The sequence below is a fragment of the Phalaenopsis equestris genome, unplaced genomic scaffold (assembly GCF_001263595.1).
Source record: "Phalaenopsis equestris unplaced genomic scaffold, ASM126359v1 Scaffold000834, whole genome shotgun sequence".
Taxonomy (NCBI): Eukaryota; Viridiplantae; Streptophyta; class Magnoliopsida; order Asparagales; family Orchidaceae; genus Phalaenopsis; species Phalaenopsis equestris.
In genome coordinates, this window is record NW_018165274.1 from 489,061 (window position 1) to 508,946 (window position 19,886).

The window sequence follows — 19,886 nt, forward strand, 5'->3', positions numbered from 1 at the left end:
TGTCTCATCCTCAAGTCTTGTGTTTATCCCTCGGGATAGATACAGGATTTGAGGTAAAACGCTCTTTCATTTAAACTATGAAAAATATGGGGTCAGTTTGATTTTCATATTTGATTTTAAACTTAAATCTATATGTAAATTAAAACTTTCTTCTGAAGCAGGCGACGGGATTTCGATCCCGGTGACCGACAGCTTCTCACGGGCGACTCCTACCCCAATCCAACATCCACCCTTTTCCCCGCCGACAAGGTGTTAAATATGTAAACAAGTAGGAGATAAAGTGGTATGTGTGTAAGAATTGAAGTTTGACTGTTGGATACGCATATACATAAAAATTGAGTGTTACAAATTTGGAAATTCCCCTCTTGAATTTTAACAAAATCATGAAGCAGCATTAATGTCTCTGAGCCACCATTAAAAAGCACATCTCCTTCGTTTGATTTCTTCTATTCAAGTGACTTAAGAACAACATTCTAATTATATGTAATGGATGGCCCATAGATTAATGTCTTAATCTAAACATAAGATCAATCTGGTTACAAAACGTTATCTAACCATAAAAAAATGAATAACCTCCATAGGCTTAAATCATAAAAAATATTTACTTTAAGTTCTCAGTCACGTCCTACCAACAATCTCAATAGTCCAAGCATGGTATGAAACAGTTATATATTAATCATATCGTTGAATGAAAACAAGTTTTGCTTGATGTTTCCTCTTTCTGTGATATCCAAATCCAAACCTTCCTCCACAAACATAACCAAAAGTAGAGAAAGATAATCAATTAAACATAGAAAAGTGCATTTCCAATAATCTTATCGTATTTTTCCACAATAAAAACCAACAACAGAGCTCAAATTTAAATAATCAAGAGTAGTATCAATGGATAAGGGAAGCTCATAAAACCAACCAAAGCAATTAGGATAAAGCTAATGGTGAAGAATTTAATCTGTATAAAGGAATATGTAAACAACCAATTGATTGTTAGGTTTTGGATAAGACTTAACAACAAGTGACAAACTTACCTTGAGACTGCAACAGAGGATGTCGGAGGAGCTTCAGCGTCGGGTGCTATAGAGGAAGACCAAGCTGAGAAGCGTGCAGGAGCAGTCTCGCACGAAGCAGAAATCGATGCGCTTCTGTCGCGAGGAATAAAGCAGGCAGGCGAGATGGAGCCAAGCAGGAGAATCGCAACAGGCAAGAGTCTCGGTACCGAGAGAGAAGGAGGCGAGCAGGGTTTCTTTAATTTCTACGCGAAGAAGAGGGAGGCGGGATCGAGTGGTCGCGAGAGAGGGAGTAGGTGAGCCGAACGGCTGTTCGGTCGGGCAAGGAAGAGAGAAGGCGGAGGCGAACCGAACAGCTGTTCGGTCGAGCGAGGAAGAGAAGCGCGCGGGGTCTTCAACGCAGAGAAGAAGAAGCGAACTAGAGGGGGAGAAGGTTTCTAGGCAAGCTTTAAAGGAAGGCGAGGGTCTCGAGTCAGAGAGAAGCGAACTAGAGGGGGAGAAGGTTTCTAGGCAAGTTTTAAAGGAAGGCGAGGGTCTCGAGTGAGAGAGACGAAGCGGGCGAATGTGGTGCTTCTCTGTGAAGAAAGATCAGCAGAGAGGGAGAGCGACGGGCTTCGGTGCAGGTTTCTGCCGAGAGGAAGGAGGAGGTTCAATCAAACGGAAAGAAGAGAGGAAGGGGCGAGCGGAGCTCCGATGCAGAGGAAAGTCATGCTAGATCGAGCGAACGAGACTTGGTGCCGAGGAGAGGAGTTGAATCTCGTCGTGAGAGGAAGATGGAGTTGTCATGGTCCTGTATTGTGCCTTTGTTGTAGATCTTGCTACAATTGACTATTTCTTCCTCCTCCACGAGACCAAGTTGTCACCTACAAACATGTAGTATCCTGATGTGGAACGTCTTTCATCAGCATAATTTGCCCAATCAGAATCACAAAAGCCCTCAACATGTCCATACTTCTTGATAATTAAGACAAATTCTTATTTAAAATTTGAATTTTGAAATTTGAAATTCAAAATTTTCTTATTTAAAATTTGAATTTTGAAATTTGAAATTTGAAATTCAAAATCGTTTAACCCTTATTCGGCCCGAGTTCAGCCCGAATCGAATTTGAGTTAAACCTGGGTTCAGCCCGAGCCCGTACCCCACTAATTAAAAAAATGTGCATCGATTTTCGTGTTAATTGCTCGCACACGGAACCATAATAATGTGGGTGTCCCTTCTAGCTAAAGTCGACGTTCTGAACGCGCCGACGTGATATGTTTCGTCATCCGGGGTCATCCGGACAAGTTCGTCGGCGATCAAGTTAAAAAAGGTCGTGACAGGTTATTTTGAAAATTGACTTCAGCTTAAAAATCGGTACAATATGTGAATTGTGGTGTTCGCATTGCCGAGTCATGGAGAGTTATCCTATGACCGTCTGATCCTGCAGGAACTCATTTTCGAACCCTCTACATGTTAGTCCCTAGCTCTTGCAACTAAGAGTTGAGTGTTTGGGACTACTCATGCGAGGCCTGCACAAAAATGAGTCAAGAAGTGGCTCAAAGTACTATGGGAGGTGGGCTTCATTACTAGTCTGCTAGGATGGTCAACAACGAACTCCTAAGGCTAGATTATGTGTTTTGGGAGTATGAGACTAAGACCTCACTAAAACTACGGTCAACAGAGAGGGTGAATTTGGAGTATAATTGAATTTACTGGATTTTGACGATCGCAAGAACCAAGCCATGTTTATTAAGTGGCTCCAGAAAATGGAACGGGTCTTTGAGCACAAGAGTGTTCCGTTTGACAAAAAGATAAAACTAGTCACTATTGAATTAAAGAATATTGTTTATTGTGGTGGGAGAACTAGAAACACCTTCAACAACGGGAAGGAAAAAATAAGATCAATAGATGGTTTAAAATAAAAAGAAACATACAAAGTAACTCTTTCCCCACATTACCAACTATGTATGTTCATAAAACGTCACAATCTACGCCAAAAATGAATCTTTTGTAGAGGATTACACAACTGAATTTAATCAAACATGCTGAAAAATAAGTTACTAGAACCATAAGAGCACAAAATAGCAAGATACCTTGGAGGACTGAAGTTATCTATCGGTAATGTGGTGTGGTTGTTATATTGGTCCTTACTCGATGTAGAGCCCTAGCATTGAAAGTAAAGAAGCAACAAAGTCATCAGTGGCCACCTATCTTACAAACAGAGTTTAACCCCAATATCAGGTACAGAGAAAACACTCATTGAAGCACCCAAATTGACCCCGCCCGAGGAAAAACCAGTCTAGAGTGGAGAAAGGAGAACACTATCAGCACACCCAAATCCGTCTTAGGTACGAAATGCTTCAACTTACATGATTTTAGACACAGAACATCTGATTGCCTAGATAAAAGAGTGATCGCTTTGTAAAACAGGTATGGTCTCGCTTTTCGAGGGGGTCAAGAGTCGGTCGAGCGACTTCGTTCCGAGGTTGAGTCGAGCCTCACAGAAGCAATCCTTTGCCACTCAAGTGTACGGCATCTGCCATGCTTAGGCCTCTTTTTCCCTTCCCTAAGAAGCAAGAGTTTTTTCTTGAAGAAAAAAAACAACAAAGTATATCAACATAGAACAATTGAAGAAAAGGTCAATGAAAAAAAAAAGAGAATGTCAGAGACAAGTATATGCTTCCGTCCAATGAGGGAGAGATGAAAGTTATTCGACAGATTCCCAAACCAAGCCCACGAGAGAGCAACATTGGCTCTGCCATAATATTCTTTATATTCATTGCACCATGAAGGAAAAAAGTGTGCAGTTTTATCATTGACACATGAGATTGCGAGAATGTGGCATCTACCCAAAAATTCAAAAAGTTAAATCTGGCCAAATAGAAGCGCAACAAACCTTATTCTGTCTTGGTTGAAGAAAGAAAATAAGATCATAATTGATAAAAGATATCTCGCAGAGTTTTTTATTAGAGAAAAATCCATGAGCAAGTTGGTGCGACGTAGTACCTATGGATGTTTGTCATGTCATATTAAGTCATCCTTGATGAGCAAGTTGGTGCGACGTAGTACCTATGGATGTCATGTCATATTAAGTCATCCTTAGCAATATGATCATTACACAAATCATGATAACTACAAAAAAACATTTTTTCACCAAAGATAGAAAACACATTATACTCTTGCATTTAAAAGAGTTCGACATAATAGGCGTTCATATGAAGATGTTGTGTCATGAACTATCTTTTTGCAAGCCTTGAGAGAAGCACCAATGGGACTAGAATTGGTTTTTAAAAATTTGAGGAACCAATACCAGACCGTGGACAGCTACCCTGCGATTTCAAGATCTGTAAATGAACAGTTTACCTACTTAATTGTCACTGCAGAGGGAGATCCAACATGTCATCACTTCAGATTAAGGCGAAATATTTTTAAGCTATTTCTAGAAAGCTCGATGGGATAATGTAGGTACTAAGTTCTAGTCCAATTTAGTAGCACGGTCCCACATAGAAGGTCAAATAGGAGTGGTGAACTGCTATTTTGAAAATCTTTATAGATATTTTATGGGAAGAAAAAAAAAACATCAGACAATAGAATTCAAGTGTTTCCTGAAAAGAAGAAGTCTCTCCTGGCAGAGAATGATGCCTTCACATACTTTCCACGATCCAGCATCACAGAATCCTACGAGATCACGGGATCCTGCGATCCTGCAAGTGAAACAAGAATGCTTGAAGAGTTGTAGCTAAATTTGTCCCACCAATTGTTGTCGTCAACCCCTTGTGAACCTCTTTTTTAATTATATTTTAATTAAAACTAAGTTTATTTTGCTTGTGAATTATGTATATATTGTTATTGTTTGATTTGGCAGACTTTTGATTTTGTTTTAAGTATTTTAGACATTGACATCTTTGATTTTTGCCCTAAGGAGTGCTATATTATCTTTCTTTAACAAGTAGAGTGTATGTAGCTTATTCAGAAATAGGTGGTGAACCTCTTCGCCATTCTTACCTTGTCATTTTGGGGGTTCTTTTAATTGTTTCCATTCTGAACAGCCGTCAAACTACTCCTATCGCCTTTCAAATGCCAACCTTGCATGTTATCATTCTCTTGCTATTCCATAACCACCTCATTACTAGATTCGCTTCCTAAAAACCTTCTAGGAGTCGTAGATTGATGTCACTATTAGGACCTTTTACACTAACTTATAGGTTTCAAGTTCAAGTTGCCCTTTAAAGCTTTTTTTTTACTTTTAATTTGGAAACCAAATGGCAATTATTAGGCCAGCAACTCCATTGAAATTAGAGCATTCAATGCCAAAAACTATTTAGATTTATCAGCGTGGCATAAGATAGGCAAGTGTTGGATTTTACCAGGTTAACCTTCAATTGCACCAGTATATTCTTGAAAGTTTTGTAAATCAAAATTAGAGTTCGCTACAGTCTAAAGAAAAGAGAACTGACTCAGCAAGTAAAAAATTAGGTTCCTTTACTGAGCAGAAAGGAGGACCAAAGATGTTTTTTGGCTTTTTCTCATCATGGATGATAGTTTTGCATTTAGACCTGCATATATTATTGTGAATTTTACGAGGACAAATATACACTTCCTCATATATATATATATATATATATTATATATTTATTTATTTATTTATTTATTTATTTTAAAAAAAGCCCGGGGCAATTATATTAAAGGGAAAATGATACAGATAGGTTGTATGAGCAGACCCAAATAGGCACCCAACTCATACGGTACAACACACAAAAAAGTAAAACCAAAAAAGAAATTGTAGGTATAAGATCAATCGAGACGACTCAAATTAGTTTTGCCTCTGTCTCAGTTCTCGAAAGGGAACCATCTAACAAATTGGTGAGGTGTGTGTCATTACCCGAAGTAACCAAGTATCATCAAGTATCATCCATTAGATTCCTTAGCTCAAGTAAATCTCCATTCTTCTTCTTCCTCCTGGAAGTATAAACCTGTCATTTCTCATCTGAAGATTGTTGCTCGTTCAGATGAGATGGTAGAGCCGTAGTAGAAGGATTGCCAACAGTTGTACCCAAAATAGATTCTAGTGTATGTGAAGTATAAGTTGTCACCTCTACACCTGAAGATGGGGAGCTGTAAGGTTCTCCTGATGATCAGTCCGAACACTATCCTTTGTAGGTAAGGATCCTTCAGTACTGTTTTCAATAGAGTTTGAAAATGTAGGTTGTCCAGCAGTGCAATCTGGCATCACATCAATCGCAAAAACCGTATTGTCAGGGGGGTCCGCAGGGGCAGTTAAATCAGACACCAAATCTTGTCCTATGGTAGTTTTCTCTCCAGGTGGAATAAATATGTCTAGAGCAATGGGTTAAACACATCCATATTCACTTATTTTTAGATATAAAATCAGGATGGAGCTTATGATGCTTATGATATTTATCAAGGGTATGCTCAAACATCTTACAATGAGAACAATAAGAGGAGGTCTATGTTTCATAACAATTTGTTGTCAATATCCATTATGAGTTGTGCCCAACAAGACTTCAGTAACATCAGGTAAAGTAATATTTTTTTCCACAAGTATTCTGGCCACAGAAGGTCTGGTTAGGTTAAAAATGGGTAGATCTAGCTTCATAGGGTCCCCAAGTATGGCCCCAATAGAGTAAAAAACCTGATGATGAAAAAAGTGCAGCTTGAGACCAGGTAGACTAAACCATACCGGTACAGTAGGAGATTCATGATTAGAGTCGAAATCAGAAGACCTCTTGAGTAACTTCATTCACTTGCCTGCAATGTTAAGATATTTTTTGGAGAAAATCGAAGTGTAGTTTTATATGTTTTTGGATTGGCAAGAGTTGGCGTCGAAACAAAGGAAAGACGACGCAGACTGGAACGGCAATTGTGGACGTCGTCGTCGAAATCGAAGAGATGCAGATGGAACCATTGACGTCAAAGGACGCGAGCCGACAAAGCAGAAAGTGATGAGCGGAAGCAGAGAGTCTACGACAGAGACGAGGGACGAGCCCTCTCCTCCGAGCGACGAAATCATAGGTGACGGAAATAGGCATTTGAAACCCTAGCAGAGCTCTTGACTGTCATTTTCATTAATATATATAATTATATATGTGTCGCTCGCCGTGACTCTTTGGTTGTCAGCTGTGTTGTCAATCGTAAGTCCCTTGGGATCATGAGTTCAAGCCCGCCTGAGTGCATTGGCCTTACAACACGAGATCGAATGGTTAGACACATTGAGGGTGGTTGGGGGCTCGTATCATAGCCCTTGACCATTCCTTTTGAATATATAGCTCAAGGGCTAATTTTATTGAATTAGAAAAGAATATATAAAGGTTGTATGAGAAGAGCACAAAGAGACACCCTACTCATACGATACAAGAACATAAAAACTTCAATTAAAGGTACAGATAGACTCAATAAAATTAAAAAATAAATTTAAAACATGCACAAAACAGTAGCTAGGGACGAGTCAGTTTAGTCCTGCCTCTTCTTCTAGTTTTAGGAGCAGAACCAGATAACATATTTTGAAGAGTCGTGTCATTGTCAGGAATCACAAAAATATCATCCATTAAGTTTCCAAGTTGAAGTGAGCCCCAGGCTTCTTCTTCCGCCGAGAAGTGTAAACCCCGCAGTAGGATAAGAGAGTCATTACAATATATATATATATATATATTAACCCTCTTACAATTAGAGGGAAGTTCAAATCATCAAGATAAAAAGGAAAGAAAGAAAAGCACAATAATAGACAATTAAGGGAGAATAATTTTTCCCAAATCAGGTGCATATCAACACTCCCACTCGAGTTGGGTTGCATATGTTAGACATCCCAAACTTCCTTTTGGGATCACTAAAAAAGTGCTAATAATAAGCCTTGGTAAGAATGTCAGCAATCTGCTGAGTTGGGATATAGATTAATTGAACCCCTCCATTGATTTTCTTAGAGATGAAGTATCTATCGATCATTATATGTTTGGTTCGATCATGGTGTACTGAATTCTTTGAGATATTAATGATTGATTGACCACCGATAACATCTTAATAATGTTTTGGTTCTTCATATAAAATTCTATCAATAGTTCTTTAGCCACATCCTATCACAAATTCCTAAGGTCATGACATAATAACTCAAATTTTGCACTGCTTCTTGCCACCACAGATTATTTTTTACTTCTACAAATAACCAAGATACCCCATACAAATGTTCAGTAACACGTGGTAGATCATTTATCAATAAGTTCTCCTGCACAGCTATCATCAATGTAGATTTCAATGTCACGGTTCGTAGTTTTTTTGAATATCAATCCACGTCCTGGAATAATCTTTAGGTACCTCAATATTCAAAGGATAACTTCTAAATGATTTTCATTTAGATCGTTCATATGTTGACTTACTACACTCACAGAAACGGAAATATCAGGTCTTGTATGTGACAAATAAATAAGTTTCCCCACAAAGTCTTTGATATCTCCCTTTTTTCAACCGAGGAGTTATCCTCTCCTTTTGATGCTCGCCGATTGGGATCCATAAAAGTATCTGTTAGTTTGAATCCCAACATTATTGTCTCATTTAATAAATCAGGAATATATTTTTTTTTTGGATATGGCAATGCCTTCTTTGGATCTAGTTACTTCTATTCTCAGAAAGTATCTTAAAATCTCAAAATTTTTAATCTCAAACTCAGATACCATTATTCTTTTGATTATTTCAAGTTCCCTTATATTATTGACTGTAAGAATAATGTCATCTACATATAGAATAAGTTCTTGTTTTAATTTCACAAACAAAGTGGGGTTAGTCTGACACTGATACTACCTATTGGCAAGAACAGTCTTGGTGAGCCTTTCAAATTATGCTCTGGAAGATTGTTTCAACTCATACAATGATTTTTTTTGTTTACACACTGACTTATTGTTTGAGTTTTTTTAATCCTAGAAGCATCTCAATATACACTTATTCCTCAAAATTCCCATTAAGAAATGCATTTTTCTTGTTTATCTGACGTAAAAACCAATCCTGATTAACAAACAATGATAATAACACTCATAGTGTGTTGAGTTTCGCCATTAGTGCAATTATCTCTTAATAGTCGATCCCATAGGGCTAAGTAATTTTTTTTTGCTACAGTTCTATCCTTGAAACTCTCTATGCTCCCATCTACTGTGTATTTAATAGTGAATAGCCATTTATACCCTACATCTCTTTTTCCAGGTAATAAAGTTCTCGTGATCCAGTACCATTCTTTTTAAGGGCAAAAATCTTTCTTCCACAATCTTTTCCCAAGTAGGAATGGATAAGGAGTTTCGAATTGAATTTGGGACCCGCACACTATCCGAATTTTGAACAAAAAATTTGTAAGAGGATGATAATTTTTCATAGGTCACAAATTCTTCTATCATATGTTTTGTGCATTCTTGTGCTCCTTATTCCCCTTGGTGCTCCTGATGTGTTAACCCAGCCTCTATGTGAATACTTAGGGTATGTGGAGTTGGTTCCAAAATTTGCATTTATGATTTGCATATTATGCCTTACATATGCACTAGATTTTTTCTTTTAGATGTACCCACAAAGTTCTTGATTCTTGGTGGGAGCTGCGAGAGAATTTAGTGGAGTATTAAGTGCATTTTCAGGTTGATTTGTGATAATGGGACAAAAGTGGGTTCATCATATGAAGAAGGTGAGCTTGAGGTTCCAGAATTGTACCCTAAATCTGATATTCTCTTAAACTCTCCCCCTGAATGTTAGAACTCTCCCCCTGAATGTCTCCCCCTGAATGTTAGATTTGGGATAATATGATTGATTTTCAAAGAAGATGACATCCATGGAGTTGAAAAATTTTTATGGTACTTGAGAGTAATTTTTATACCTCTTTTCATTTGACGATTAGCCCTCAAAGAACCATTTGATTGATCTGGGATCAAGTTTGATCTGATGTGGTTGATGTAGATGAACAAAAGTTATGCAAATAAATATTTTAATGGTAGATTAGGGTATAGAACTGAATGTGAGAGTAGGATTTTATGAGTGTTTAAAGGTTTGCTAAAGGTTAACACTTTGTAGGGATCCTATTTATGAGATAAGTGGATATGAAAATTGCATCCCCAAAAGTATTTGAGTGCAGTGTTAGTGAATAAAAGTGAACGAATCACTTTGAGATGTTTGCCCTTCCTCTCAGCCACACCGTTTTGTTGGATTGTCAGCACAAGAACTTATATAAATTATATCATATTTGGATAGATAAGGAACGAGAGTGGAGTTGTAGTAGTTTTTTGCATTATCGGTTTTGAGAATTTCAATTTTGGTCTAAAATTGGGTGAGGATCGTATTATGGAAAATTTCAAATATACTGGCAGTTTCACATTTTTCCTTCAAGAGAAAAGTCCAATTAGTTTAGAATTTCAATTTTGGTCTAAAATTGGGTGAGGATCATATTATGGAAAATTTCAAATATACTAGCAGTTTCACATTTTTCCTTCAAGAGAAAGGTCCAATTAGTTCTGGTGTAATCAACAATAAATGACACAAGAACCACCTAGTCATATTTGTATTTTTTTTATTTTTAAGGGCACCCAAATATCACTATAAACTATGGAAAATGGATGTGCTAGTTTATATTTTAGGCTTGGGTACACTAGTATATTTAGCAAGTTCGGATGTGCTAGTTTATATTTTAGGCTTGGGTACACTTGTTAAGTATATTTAGCAAGTTTGCAAGTTTCGCACACTGGGCTTTTTTATTAAAAAATAAATAGAGATATAATTTTTCAATATAAAGAAACTGCAATGCTCGAGGAGAAAATATCATCACCTAAATTGACTCATGTGAGAAATAGACTTAGATATAAAACTCGACTCAAAGGATTATGAGTGATGAGATGGTCATTTTGAAATGGGAGTCCTAGTGAGCAAATGAGTCAATGATGCATGTCAGCAATGTCAATCACCTTTCTCAAGTTTATCACGTGAAATTCACTAAAATTAATATAAAATTTAGTACCACAATTCATATCACGAGTAAATTTACTGATAGACATTAAATTACAATTAAGTTTACAAATAAAGCACGGATTTAAGAATAAGACCCTTTGTAAAATTCACACTTTCTCTTCCTTCCGCAGATGAAAAAGAGGTCATTTGAACATGGTGCTAGCAAGAATGGAACGATTGGAAAACAATGATATCAAATGTTTTGTAATCAATCAAATGCTCCAAAGTCCACCATCCAAGGCTAATTGAGCTTGTTGAGAGTAATAAGAACAAATGGAAGACTATATTGATGTGCTAAAAGAATGGTAAAAGGCTGAAAATATTGTTACAGAAGACTTTGGAGAGTTTCAAGTTGTTCCTTACCGAATGGACTATGTTCATGAGGCTTATCGTCTTTTGATGTTGCGTTTACCTGATTTTTCCCATCATCTTGAGATGTTCTGTGATTATATAAAGCCGAGTTGTCAAATTTTGATATAGTGGAAATAACAATCATCATGAGTTTCTTTCTGCACTCTTCCCTTTATACTTCAACAATGGCTTCACGAATTGAGGGAAGTGGATTTGATACCATGATGCTTTTGCTAACTTCATCTAGTTCTTTGTTATGTCCTAGAAGGAACGTAAAACTCTTTCTTATGTTCAACAATGATTTCGTAAAGAGCAGTCTTGTGCGCACCTCCATGTGTATGTTTCATACATATCTAGTTGAAGGCAATATTTGGAGAGAGTATTGAAGTATTGAGTAGCATTCAACCGCACCCTTTCGTAGGTCATGTAATCTAGTTTCAATATCAAACAACATAGAGGTGTTATTAACACTCGAAAATGTTTCCCTTGCAACATCCCTAATTTCTTTTGTTGTTTCGTATAGGAGGATGTTTTCTCCAATTTCCGTGATAGAGTTGACAAGCCATAACATCACCATGTCATCTTGAATTTTCCATGTCTGATGTTTAGGATCATTAAATTATGATGCTGTATTTTTCTCGGTGAGATGATCATCTTTTCTTTTACCACACCGATTGGGAATACTTTAGATGATTATTGTCATGCAGCTTATGATTGATCATGCAGGAAGAGAATTTAGACGCTGTAGAGCACGGCATCCTAGGTTCAAATTCAAAGTAACTTTTGAAAAGGAAGAAGTAGCTTTCATGCAATATTTGCTCGTCATAATGAAGAGAGAAATTGTCCAGGATCTGTGCAAACTATCTATTGATGACACAGGATTTCCACTACAGAGAAAAAGTATCTATCGCCGCAAGGGATATGAGAGAAATTGTTTGTCGCCGCCACATGGATTTGTGCCAAAGAGATGGGTTGCCTATCATTAGAGTTGGGATTGCCACACACAACACATTGAGAGAGAAAAATCACAAGTGCCTACTACTTCTATTGACGGGGACAAAACTGCACAGACCTAATGATGATTTTCGGCAAAGAGTGAAAACTGCGTCAATGATTTCAACTAGAAGGAGAAAATCGCATGAGCGCGCAATAAAGATTCCAGCAAGGGTCGCGATTGTGATCCAACGGGGAGAGGGAGCAAGGAGCTGGGGATGGCTTGCAAGTTGGCTGGCGGCTGCAGGATGATCTACTGTTTGGCCCCTAGCTCTGATACCATGTGAATTTTAGGAGGAGAAAAACTCTCTCTTTTCCATATATACACATCTCTCAGACTAACCCTCTTATAATTAGAGGAAAATTCAAATCATCATGACATAATGATAATGATAAGAAAGAAAAGAAATAAAACAAAACAATGGGTAATTAAGGGAATGATTTCTTCCCTCAAATGTAATAATAGCGGACCCACGGTTTCCCAAATCATATGCATATCAACATAGATGTTGTTTGGCATTTTCTCATCATAGAAGATAGTTTTGCATTTACACATGCTTGCATTATACAATAGCCTTACAGCCCATGTTTAGACCTTCACCTGCAAAAAATAAATTCTGAAGGCTTCTACGAACTTTTTGCAATCCCAAATGCAGCTAAAACATACTAGAATTATAATGATTCACATTAGCAGTAGTTTATTCGGCCTCGGGTGCAAATTAGATGTTAACAACAAATAAGAAAACAGTTCAACTGATCCAATAGGTCAAAATGCTACTTTTTCAGGATTATTCTCATCTTCCTTATAAGCACATCAACCGTTCATTGATACAAAACATGCATGAATCCTTCGCAAAACTCTATGCCCAATCTCCACCGAGCCTTAATCTTGGACCAAATTCCATTTCCATCCTATGTGATTAACCATGTCATAATGATTAAGTTTATAGATTCATTTGAATAAGCAGATTCAGTTCTTGTGGAGAGCTGTTCGATTTCCCATTGAACTCCGGACCTATTAGTTGAGTTAGGATCATACTTCGGCAGATCATCTTTAGGAAAGTTGATAATATTGCAATAAATTTGCATACTTACAAAATGAGTTGTGACTGTAATTTTAACACTAAGACTGCATTAAACGGTGCAGGAAACTCCCGGAATCCCCAATTCCATGATATCACAGGAAGCCCAACAATCGGGGGCCTGAATAGAAGCAGCCTTTTTTCCTTATTTTCAGCAGATTTATTTTCTTTCTAATCATTTTTTCTATTTCTTTATTTCTAATTAGATTATTTTCTATTCGGAAACTTTTAATATATTGCATTCTAGCTGATTTAAGATTTAGAATGATTTTATGTATTTTGGAGATTTTGCTCTAATTTATGTTCTCCAGAGAATTTTAGGACCTTCCTTTGCAAGTGGTGTGTCTGTAGCTTGCTCAAGAACAGGTGGTGGATCCCCCTAGCCATTTGTACATCATTTTTTGGCCATCTAACCTCTGTTTTCAGCAATCCCGCCGTCTTTGCTCGCTGCTACTGCTGTTTGACAGCAGAAAACGGCTGTTTGGCAACAGAAAACTGCTATTTTTAGCTTCCGGTTCACCGCCCGGCCATTGTTCACGCTAGAACTCAGCCGCCATCATTCGCCGCGCTTTCCTTACCCCTCCTACAACTTACTTATCCATTTCTTGTATTCTCTCACACCTTCTAGGAGTCTTAGAACGGTGTTTGTGTGCTTGAGTAACTTACACAATTGCAGATGCTCACACCTATGCATCATTTATCCATGCATATGCTTACAAGGTAAATAGCAAATATACCAAAAAAAACTAGGAACAGGTGAGCATCGTAAGCAGAGCACAAGAAAATTTCAAATCATAAAAAAAACAAAATAAAATAATACTTCCTGATAAATATAAGTGCACAGCTAACAGACATAAAACCCAGGTTTCAAGAACTAATCAAAAAGTAAGATACCTGCAATGGAAGCAAAGATATGGTTATTTGAGATGGCCCTTTTTACCCTCTTAGAAGAACATCCTATCCTGAATTGTTAAAAGAAGCTTAGAAAATTGCTGAACAAATAATAAAGTTATCATGACAATGGAATAAAACAAGGGAAAGCAGCCAACGAAGTACTGAAGCTACTTTTCGTGAAAGAATACCATATGGTGATAAATTGTTTATTAATCCAATTAAGCTAAAGATGAAAAGCAATAAGAAAAAAAAAACTTCCAAAATAATATCAATGGCAATACTACCGTGTACTTTCCTGGCAGTTTACATCCTCCAAAAAGACCGCTGCTAAGAGAGAATTGAAATTGGGCAAGCATGTAGGGATGAGGCAACCAGTCAAATTCAAATTAAGACCTTGAATATGTACAAGAAAGTGAATTGACTTGTAAGCCAATAAAAATGGTAATTCGTTCCACAAATGGCAACTCAAAAAGAGAAATGCAACTAATGAACAGGTTCAATTAAAGACACATATTGCAAGCAACATGGGAAAAAATATTTCTATAGCATATGTGATACGAGCAAGGGATATGAGGTAGAATTCCAGCAAAACAGCAATCAAGAATTGCTGAGAAGAATTCTGGAGGCAAAGAATGGAAAAAGGAATTCTATTGATGTAAGAGAAGCCAAAGAATATCTGCGACAAGACACCACCTGGGTTGCCAACTCTAGGATACAGCTACAAAGAAGATGAACGGATAGCCCAACCTTACCAAAAGAAAGAAACTCACGATTCTAAAATCTGTCCCTATACACAAAACAGCCTCTATTTATAAGCACTAAGACCCTCATTATTACAAGATTGCCGTCCAAATAGAAAAACACAAAAAAAAGAACTAAAACTAACAAACTTACCTATAACATAATGTGTGCACTAATACTGACGCTCCCACATCATTTCTCCCTAGATTGGAGAAGATTCGGCTTGGGTCTCCAATTCCGACTCGGAGACATTGAAAAAGATAGTCATTCTAATACCCAGGTAGGTCAAGATCGGTGATCCAAATATATGTCCAAGCTAAGTGATCCAAGTATATGTCCAAGCTACTACATCCACCGGATCAACACTATTCTGGAAATGTGCAAGTTTCTCCATCATTCTAGATTCATCACTACCGCATTTAACTTTCTCTTACTTACCATCTGATGTTAGCGCAGCCTCAAATCCTTGGGCTTCAGCTCCTTGACAAGAACAGTAAAAACCAATAGCTCTGCATTTGTTTCCATACATGATATTATCCTATGATCACCACCAAATCACTCTCTGGAGTCCAAATTTTCCCAAAGCTTACGGTGAAGTGGTTTTTTAACATATCCAATACCTCTCATTGCATCAAAATTACCACCTCCAATCTCTATATGAAGTGATTGGATGTCTATACCAATTCCTTTGTCCTCAACATTCCAATCCCAACTAGAACCGATTTGAATAATTGCAGTTCCACCAGGAGCTGAATTATTTGCATCAACAATGCTAAATTCAGATTTGGCTGAATTTTGTGTAGTTGCAGTTGCAACCATGGCTGTTTGACCAAAAATATCAACCAAGCTGGAGTTAATACGCTTAGAGACCATCTTCTTGCCATCATTATCAAACTGATCATCCAACGATAATTTGGACTGCCTAAAGGTTAAAGAAAGATATAACTCACTAGTAACAGAAGAAATCCTTTTAATTTGAATGTTATCTGCAATAAAATCCGCTAGTGTTGCCAAACATCGTCGCATGAACTTTTCACATTAGGAATTCCAACGCATTTCTTCTTGTCATACAAGGGTTGATTATATATATATCCACGATGATTCCAAAACAAGACCTTAAAATCCATCAGAACTTGAGAATTCTTTATGAAATGGGTTTTCATCTTCTTCCTAAGAATTTTGTTTTTCTTGATCAACCTTATATTCTTCCAATTTTTGTTGTTCAAAAACAGTTGTTCTTTCTTGATGACATCAAATCTCCATTGTAAACCATCCATAACGAATTCTTGATTGGATCATGAAACATTTCTTCATAGTGGCATGTTGTTTCATTAGAAAACCACAAATCGAAACAAGGAAAACAACAAGAACGACCATATTGGAGACAATTTGGACTAGAATTTTTGCCAACTGCAGCAAATAGAAAAGTCCAAACCTCGGGAAATCTAGAATTTGAGAACAGCAATCTGTGAACAAAAATCTGGAATTGCTGGACAACAAACAAAAGAAAGGCTAGGGAACCCAAGAAAGGAAGAAAGAATGTTGTTTTTGAAAATAAGTTGAAGAGGAAAGGAAGGAGAGGATGAAAGAGCAGCCGAGAGGAAGAATTGTAGAAAAACCCAGTGGTGAAAAACAAGAAGACTAAAAACTGCCTCTTTCAGAAATTGGACATCAACAGGGAAGAAACAAGAAATTAGAAGTCATGTTGATTCCAAGAAGCACCAGGAATACCGGTTCAGCGGCCCACCGAGAATGATAGCAAGAATTGAGATCAAAAAGCCAAAACTTCAATACCAAAAATGATATCGGCAAGGAATATGAGCGTAGAATTTCAGCAAAACAGCAATCAAGAATTGCTGAAAAAGAATTGTTGAGGCAAAGAACAGCGAAGGTAATATTAATGATGTAAATGAAGCACAAGAATACAAGTGGTAAGACACCACCTGGGCTGCCAACTCTATGATGTAGATGCAAGGAAGATGAACGGGTAGCCCAACCTTCCCAAAACAGAAAAAAAAAAATCACAATTCTAAAACCAAAATCTGCCCATATATACAAAACAGCTCCGTTTAAAAGAATTAAGACCTCCCTTACCACAAGTTTGCCGTCCAAATAGAAAAACACATAAAAAATGAATTGTAAAATAATATGGAAGTCACTGGTATTGATGCTCCCACGTCAATATCATAAATATTCTAAGTGCTAATAATAAATGTAGTGCATCTGGATCCAAACCACAACTGACCAATTTAATGAAGCTACAGTATTTTCATCTACAATGATGAAGATTAAATACTAAAGTACAGGCCGTAGTGTACATATAATCATAATTAGAACCCTCCCACCTCTAAGGAGTTCAACTTTAAAAATTCTACAACCATGACAATTGTCCTTACTTCTATCCTACTTTTATTGCATATGTTTGACTTGGATTATTACCTTCTTTCCATCACCAATAGTTAGATGCAAACATGAATCCAACACATTGCAGACATTTCCTATCTAGGCATCATAATCAAGTTCTTCAACATAGTTTTGTACATTATTGTTGATATGCCATGCCACCAAAAAATTCGTCTGATCAAACATTGATATTGATGCAATTTATAAATCTTTGGTCGAAAAACTTTGTAATTTGAGTTCAAAAAAATCTAGACTCTAACTTTAACAATCTTATATTCTGAACAAAGTGGTTCAATAACAAAACTTAATAAAACAGAGATTGTTTAATTTTGAGTTCATTAAGACAATATGATATTTAAAAACAACAAATGACCAAAGGTGATCAATTCAAAATGCCCAATTGAGTATGCTTATTTTTTTATAGAAAGGACCAAAATAACTCCACCAGAGATCTATAAATATCATTTATCTTTACACAGCCAAGGAGTTTTGGCGGAGACTCTTCAGAACCTAGGGATTTTTTGGGCTCTGTTGCCAACACTAAACTAGACAAAACCAACATTGTTGCAAACCTCAACATTGGTTGAAAAACAGCAGTGACGTTTGTCATAGCACGACCAAACACTTATTGTTGCCATCGTCAAGTAGTGTCTGTCAAACAATGGTAATGCTTGCTATCATCGTCGCCAAACACCATCCATTGACCGACTTTGGTGCCTGGTGTTGCCAACACCTTATGTCAATTGGCTATGACAAGTGACGCCCCCCAAACACCGACACCTAATGCAAGCCTTATCGATCAATTGTTGGCCCCCGTTATAAGAAGAACAACTGAGTGTACAACATTCCTCATTGATTGCCATCCGCCACTTATCATACAGTGAAATGTAATATCCACCAACTATGACCATCTAATGAATGCCTTATTAGATGCATTGCCTGTGTTTATATCTATTAAAAACACATGAGAAAATGTAATCCAACGGCTCTTATACACATATTCATCGAATATGTCATCACACAAAAATAGTACAAGTGTTATCATCCTCTCACAAAAAAACTCCTCCCTTTAATGAAAGTCATTTTTTATGAAGCCCGCCTTCTTCAATCAAGCTCATCTTTAGAGAGAGAATTTCTAAATTGAAAATAAATTTGATGATATTTTCATCTTGTCATTCACGTAGCTCAAAATCTTGTAACTAAAAACTGTGCACAAACTGTATCATTTAAGTTTATTAAAGTAGGAAAAAATCCAACCATGATCTCCAATAAGACCATGACTTGAAATCATTAACAGATAACACTAAACAAGCCCCTACTACTTATTTATATCATATTTGCCATACAACTCATTTCATAAATTTTCTCCCTTCCATAAAATCTTTTTGTCATACCTATTCTGATAAGGTACGAGCTCAAAATAAAACCCAAATAAATTATAACCAAATTTTTAACTATTTTGAAAATCATCATAAATCATTCTATTGTAGTCTGCTCTTCAAAATTATCATTTTAATATATAGAATTAATGTTAATTCTTTAAGATGAGAAAGTTCTGGAATTAATTTCAGTTTTAATTAAACCTAAAATTTTTATTTAATTTTTTTGTTCATGCGCTATAGCACCATTAGGGGAAAGTAGAAAGGCAAGCATCAATTGTTACGTGGTGATATGCTTTAATAAATTTATATATAATATTATATAATTATATACATGTTAATAAATTTATATATAATATTATATAATTATATATATGTATATACATATAAAGATATATAAAACATGTGTCATTAATTGTCTCATCTCATAAGTCTTCTTCCTGTGAGCTACAGGAAGACCAAAACATAGAGCAGCCTGGGGGAAAGGGAAGAAAAAGATAATAGGAGAAGAAAAGGAAATAAAGAGAAGGGAAGGAGAAAATGGAAAAAAAGGTAAGAAATTTAATATTTTTCATTTTAGATATAGATTTTCATATTTTTTGAACAGAAAATTCAATTTATAATCAGAATGGTAGATTTATACTTTTATGAGAAATAATTTGTAATTGTTTTAAAAAAAAGAATTGAGTCTTCAATTAAAAAAGTTAAATTGTTTGGAAGAGATGCATAAATTTTAACACAGAGAGCAAATTTTATTTAAATTTTTGCATATGTACATATATGTAAAGTAAATTGATGATTACAATTAGGGTAAAATCTTCATATTGTTGAATGCATGTTATAGCCTACCATTTACGAGCAAATGAACACATAAAAATTAAGTTGATGCAAGCTCGTAAACAAATATATTTTGATTACACAAATATTTCACACTGTTAAATGAAAACATCCAATCTATGTTGCACGGATATGGACACGACACGATACGAACATGGACACAGGACGCATCCATCGTTGAAAGTATAAGACAGAGACGCGCGTTAGACATACCATTATAATAAAATTATTAATATATATA

At 36.4% G+C, this 19,886-nt stretch overlaps 1 protein-coding gene across 1 annotated transcript in view; it reads right to left on the reverse strand.

Annotated features, from left to right (window-relative positions):
- Window positions 1-19,886, reverse strand: part of LOC110031494 (bifunctional aspartokinase/homoserine dehydrogenase 1, chloroplastic-like) — a gene marked incomplete at its 3' end in the record, with an annotated part of 76,955 nt that overhangs the window by 41,916 nt on the left and 15,153 nt on the right. Inside the window, 1 exon segment of the mRNA XM_020734715.1 lies at window positions 14,286-14,353. Within this exon segment, the coding sequence (XP_020590374.1) occupies window positions 14,286-14,353 (68 nt within the window).